The sequence below is a fragment of the Enhydra lutris genome, unplaced genomic scaffold (genome assembly GCF_002288905.1).
Source record: "Enhydra lutris kenyoni isolate GAN:26980312 unplaced genomic scaffold, ASM228890v2 scaffoldscaffold39, whole genome shotgun sequence".
In the NCBI taxonomy this organism is placed as follows: Eukaryota; Metazoa; Chordata; class Mammalia; order Carnivora; family Mustelidae; genus Enhydra; species Enhydra lutris.
The window spans coordinates 21,564,334-21,570,512 of NW_019154123.1; the positions used below are offsets into that span (position 1 = coordinate 21,564,334).

At 45.1% G+C, this 6,179-nt stretch overlaps 1 protein-coding gene across 1 annotated transcript; it reads right to left on the bottom strand.

Annotated features, from left to right (window-relative positions):
• Window positions 1–782: 782 nt before the first annotated feature.
• Window positions 783–1,526, bottom strand: LOC111155188 (proline-rich protein 23B-like). Its single transcript, XM_022515288.1, has one exon. It carries the CDS (start codon window positions 1,524–1,526, stop codon window positions 783–785), a length of 744 nt encoding a protein of 247 aa, XP_022370996.1.
• Between the last annotated feature and the right edge of the window lie 4,653 nt (window positions 1,527–6,179).

Genomic DNA, 6,179 nt, shown 5'->3' on the forward strand with positions numbered 1-6,179 from the left:
TTAGTTAAACCATTTGGTAATCTTCTCATTAAGAAAAGGAGGGCACATGATCATCGTTCCTCATTCTGTGGACAAACATTTGTCCACGTATACCTATTTGTTAGATTCGCCAAAAGCATCTACAACTATCAAAAAGTCAAAATGGCAAGGTTGTCATAAACTAGCAGGGACATTAGGGGCAAAACCCATTAAGAAAAAAATTTTTTTTAAAGATTTTATTTATTTATTTGACAGAATGAGAGTGATCACAAGTAACCTGAGAGACAGGCAGAGGGAGAGAGGGGAAGCAGGCTCCCCGCTGAGCAGAGAGCCAGATACTAGGCTAGATCCCAAGACCCTGAGCTCATGACCTGAGCGGAAGGCAGAGGCTTAACCCACTGAGCCATCCAGGCACCCAAGAAAAAAATTTTTTTAGGAATGTCTAATTTTGGAGGAAGAGGTGCAATGGTAGGGTGCTGGGGAAAGGATGGGTTTTAGAAAGAAGTGCGAAACTAAGGAGAATGGAGCTACTTAAGCATAACCTTAAGAGAAAACAACCTAAGCAGCGTTTCGCATTTCTGGAAGCACACTGTATTTCCAGCAGCATTTCGTTGCTGAGGTGATTTCCCTTCAGATGTTTCGGTTAGCCATTGATCCAAATTTTGCAATGCAGCTTGCATCAAAAGAGCATCTGTCCGTTATTCATGCTTGGTGATTCTTGCCGGTCGTGCAGTGTACACACGGCGGCTCCTGGAAGCCTCTCCTAAGGGGCCCACTGGGTGGCAGGGTATTGTGGGAACAGTTCATTCCTGGAATAGGCGCCTCCGGGCCTTGCGAGAGGGACCCGGAAGGCGCTGGGGGCGCGCGTGGGGGCCTGGGCTCGGAGAGGGAGGTAGAGGTTGGAGTGGCGAGTTGGGGAAGGGCTCCAGAAGGTGGGCGTCCAGGTTGAAGTAGCGGAGAGGAGAGCGTCTCTTTGGACTAGGGGTGGGGGCCCAAGGCCAGGCACCCGGTGTGGGGCCCTGCGGGTGGGGGCTGGCCACCCTTGCAGCGCAGGGGCGGAGCCCAGGGACGGAGCCCGCTGCAGGGTCCATCCGAGGCGGCAGGAACTCGAGGTCGGCGTCTTCCTCGTAGGCCTCTTCTTGGGCGGCCATCTCTGGGGCAGAAACGCAGAAGAGGCCCCGCTCGACGGCGACGTCGTGCTCGGGTGCGCTCGGGAACGCGCCCCGTTCCAGGCTGGCAGGCGAGTGGCCCTGCCCTCCGGAGCGCAGGAGAGCCTCGGGGACCAGCACGAGGGTGAGCTCTCCGACAGTCACTTGCAGGGCCGACGTCGGCTCGGGCTCGAGCACCAGGTCGACGTCGTCCAGGAGCAGCTGCAGGGCACAGCCGGTGGCCAGGACCACCACGGAGGTGAGTGTGTCCGCGGCCAGGGGCTCCTCCAGGCCCGCGGGCTCCTGGGTTCGGCGGCGCTTGGCAGGGCGGGGTCCACCTGGCGGCGGTCCCCAGCAGGGCTCGGGGTAGGCGCTGGGGCTGCGAGGCCAGCTGCCCATCACCGGGACAGCGCTGCGGGCGGCGCTCTCGGGGGCCTGGCGGCGGGTGTGAGGGACCGGGTCCTGCACGCTGTGACAGGTCTCGACGACGACAGGTGAGGCGGCCGGGGGCGGCGGAGCGCGGCCTGGAGTTCTGGGGGCGCCTCCTGAGGCCGGAGTCCTGGGGTTCTGGTGGCGGAGCACGGGCGCAGGGCTCGGCCTGGGGCCTTCGAATCCCAGGTTCCTCACACGGAGGGATCTGCGCGGGTATTTCAAGGGACGCCGGCGGAACCGAAGTCGCAAAATGTCACGCTAGGCTCCGCCCCTTCCGAGGCTCCGCCCCGTAGAGAGCGGGTATCTGTGCAGCCCTAGAGCTGAGGCTGTGGTTAAGGAAATACTTCTGTGGGCTTCTAGGAGGCAGAACACGTGTGTAACTCATTCTTAGAAAAAAAAGAAAAGAAAAGAAAAGATAACAGCAATAGAACTTAAAACCTTGTTCACCTTTAGGACAAATGTTTTCCTGAGATTTCATCCATTCTAGAGAAAAGACCACTCAAATAGATCACACCCGTCCTCTCTCCCGCCATACCCCCTTCACCTCTCATAAAATGGACTTACCCAAATGCTCCGTAAAATTTCTTTAGGACTGGGTCTATCATTTCAGGAGTAAATGGAAAATACTGACTTCTCTTCAGGAAAACTTCTGTTTTAATACTAAAGTAAAATATTTGTGGAACTTTCTTCCTGAGGGTTAAGGTTTTTATAAAATTATTAATAATATCAATAGAAAAAATTTTTTTTAAAAAGATTTTATTTATTTATTTGACAGACAGAGATCACAAGTAGGCAGAGAGGCAGGCAGAGAGAGAGGAGAAAGCAGTCTCCCCGCCGAGCAGGGAGCCCGATGCGGGGCTGGATCCCAGGATCCCGGGATCATGACCTGAGCTGAAGGCAGAGGCCTCAACCCACTGAGCCACCCAGGCGCCCCAATAGAAATTTAAACTATATAATTAAATTGTTTTCTTGAGGAATTATTAGGACACGTCCACCATTTACTGTTTAAAAAAGTGATCTTTTTCTTTTTTTTTTAATTTTTATTTCTTTTCAGCGTAACAGTATTCATTGTTTTTGCACCACACCCAGTGCTCCATGCAATCCGTGCCCTCTCTAATACCCACCACCTGGTTCCCCCAACCTCCCACCCTAAAAAAGTGATTTTTTTCTAAAAAAAAAAAAAAAATCAACACTTTATTGAAGTATGATTGATATACAGAAATCCGTGTATATTTATTTAATGTATATGGTTGAATTTGGAAAACGTGAAAATCGATGAAACTGTCACCTCAATTAATGCCGTAAAGGTATCTATCACCTACAAAAGTTTCCTCCTGCCCTACTTAAAACAAATGATCTTCTCAGTCTTCACAACAGCTGACACTGGGTGTGGTAAGCTGAGTTATCCAAAATTAGATACCTAGTTCGAGTTAAATGTGGGAATCAAATGTAGACTAATCTGGTTTTAGATCATGGACTCTTTACTCATATGTTTATTGTATATACCTAGGAGTGGATAACTAATTGTTACTGTGTGTCTTTTCAAATTAGCAAGTAATGCTTCCTCCTATTTTTTCCCCCAAAATGCTTTTCATAGTTTACACTTCTACAAGCAGAGTATGTTTCTATTTCACTACATCCTTGCAAATATTTCTTACTGCAAGACTCTTAAACCTGGTGTAGTAAAATGCTCTCATTGTGTTTTCATTCTGCATTTCTGATAGCCAGTCAAGGCGGATCGTTTTTCATATGCTTATTGGCCATTCTTCTTTCCCCCCCTTTTTTTCTTATTGGTCGTTCTTATTTCTTCTTCTTTGAAATGTTCCTGCCTTTTTTTTTTTTTTAATGAGTTTCAACACTTCTTTCAATTTTATGCAGTGCTGGTACCTTCCTCATTAAAGACCAACTGGATAGCACCTTCTTAAAAAGGCCATTGCTGATCACTTTATTTGAAATGGCTTTCTCTGTTCACTGTCTCTCATCACTTTCTTTATGGCCTTCATAATATTACCACAATCTGTAAATAATCAAAATATTGTTTAAAAAACTTGGGTTTCAGACATACTTTATACCAATCATTTATCAAATGTACGTGTAGCAAATGTCTCTGTCATCGTCTTTGAAGACTTTAGCCTTGATTCACTATAATTCTCACTCATTCTACCTCTGGTGTAATTTGTGGTGATTTTAATATGCTTATGGATCCCCCTCTCAAATCTTAGCCTCTGACTTCTCTTAATGTTCAATAATTTTGTCCTCTTTCCTCATTGACTCATACTCTTGACTTTGCCAGTTACTCCAAATTGTGGCCCCTCCATAATCCAATTTCAAACATTGTTTTCTCAGAGCACCACCTCCTAACTTTCTAGCTTAGTCCTTTAAATATCCAAATTCTATCAGTCCTTCTTCCCTTTTGGAAAAATCCATTGATCCTACCACCTTTTCACTGAAACTGACACCATCTCGTCCCCACTTCCCTCTTTACCTGGAATTTAAATTCCATGGACAGTCATTATAATCGTTGTCAAATTTATATCTTCATCTCCCTTTCCTGCTTCCTGCTTTGCTGGTTAATATATTTGTTAATCTGAGGCTACATTTGTGTGGCTGAGTGGGGCTGGAAAAAAACACTTAACCCCACTGACTAGTCTTACTTTAAATTCTTGATCAGCGACCTCAAGTAGGCTACTAATTGCTGCCCAGTGATTTTACTATGTTGTTCTATTTCATTCATTTTTTCACTCTTGTAGATGAATATTGCATGCTTTCTTCTCTCTGCAAAACTCTGATACCTCATCTCTTATTTTTTCTACTAGATGGTCACCTTTTTCTTTTTCGCTGACACAAAGGAGCAATCAAAAATATTTTTAAAATTTCCCATAATCACATCTAATTAAGCTCCACTGGGATTGTATGTTTTACCTTTTGTCCTCTTCCACAGAAGATATGTCTGTGCTTTAACAGTCCTCTTTCTCCATTTGTACAGTTCATCTCATCTCATTTTGCCTCCTCAAGAACATCACTCTAGCAATCCCCTCCTCTATGTCAAGGACCATCAAATTTTACTACCTTTACCAATTCAATATCTTCAATATATAATTGAGAGGTAAAGTCTTCCATCTTCAATAAAAACTCTGTTGACATGACTTTCTCCTCCAGTTTCTTTTTTAAAAAGATTTATTTATTTATTTGAGGGGGAAAGGAGCAGAGGGAGAGGGAGAGAATCTCAAGCAGACTCCCCACTGAGCATGGAACCCAGTGTGGGCTCAATCTCACAACCCTGAGATCATGAGCTAAGCTGAAATCAAGAGCCTGATGCTTAACCAACTGAGCCACCCAGGTGCCCCTTTCCTCCAATTTCTATATCAATTTTCTCTTTCCTCATACACAGAAACTCTCAAATCAGTGAACTGTGCTTGCATTCTCTAATTTTCCTTCTTCCACTTGATCTTGAACCCACTCTAGTCAGACGTCTCTCCATGCCAGGCATCTAAAAATGCTCTCATTAAGGTCATCAGTGGTTCCCATATTATGAAATCCAGTGGTTAATTCTCAGTTCTCATCTTGAGTTGCGAACAACACTACACCATCACTGTTCTCTTTAAACATTTTCTCCTTTGGCATCCAAGACTTCACAGTGTCCCAGTCTGTCTCTGGCTTCTCAGTTTCCAGCTGTTTGCTCCTCCTTGTGAAGGTTGAAATATCCGAGGACCCCTTTTTGGCCTTATGTTTTTTTGGTCGACCTTCATTGCCTTCTTTTAAGTGCCAGCTATATGTTGGTGACCCCCAAACATGAGTCTCCTTTCTGTTCCTTTTATACCAAATGCAACTGCATTTGTTACCATTTTCTCCTGCATATCTATTAAGTTGAACCATATGCAATTTTCATTTTTGTAGGTCAAGATGGTTGTCTTTTGCTAAATTTTATGTATGTCAATCTAATGATAGGCAGTCCAAACTTTAGGTCTAAACTTGAACTCTTCATATTTTCCAAAACCCGATCTTTTAAAGATTTTATTGATTGATTGATTGGTTGATTGATTTGAGATAGAGAGCATGAGCAGAGGGATCAGCAGAGGGAGAAGCAGACAGCCCACTGAGCAGGGAGCCCCATATGGGGCTCGATCCCAGGACCCTGGGATCATGACCTGGGCCAAAGACAGACACTTAACTGACTGAACCACCCAGATGCCCCAAACATGATCTTTTAAATGTTCTGTATCACAGTAATTGGCAATTCCTTCCTATTGCTCAAGCCAAAAACTTGGAATTATCCTTGGGAGTCTTTGTCCATTTTACCTGGATATCCTGGACCATAACCCTTCTTTCCACTCCCCTCGCTAACCCTCTGCTGCCACATTTATCCCTTTAGTGAATTACTGTAGAAGCCTCCAACTGGTCTCCTTGCCTTTTTTTAAAAAATTATCTCTGTACGCAATGTGGGGCTGGAACTCATGACCTGAGATCATGAGTCATATGCTCTACTGACTGAGCTAGCCAGGTGCCCCATCCTTGTATCTTTTCTTTATTTCTTTCTAGACTAGCTTCCACACATAAGCTAGAGTGGGTCTATTAACTTGTAAGTCAGACCATGTCATTCCTCTGCTCAGATGCCTCTAA

Bases quoted from the DNA above. Each gene is read 5' to 3' on its own strand.
- LOC111155188 (XM_022515288.1), bottom strand. From the start codon at position 1,526: ATGGGCAGCTGGCCTCGCAGCCCCAGCGCCTACCCCGAGCCCTGCTGG.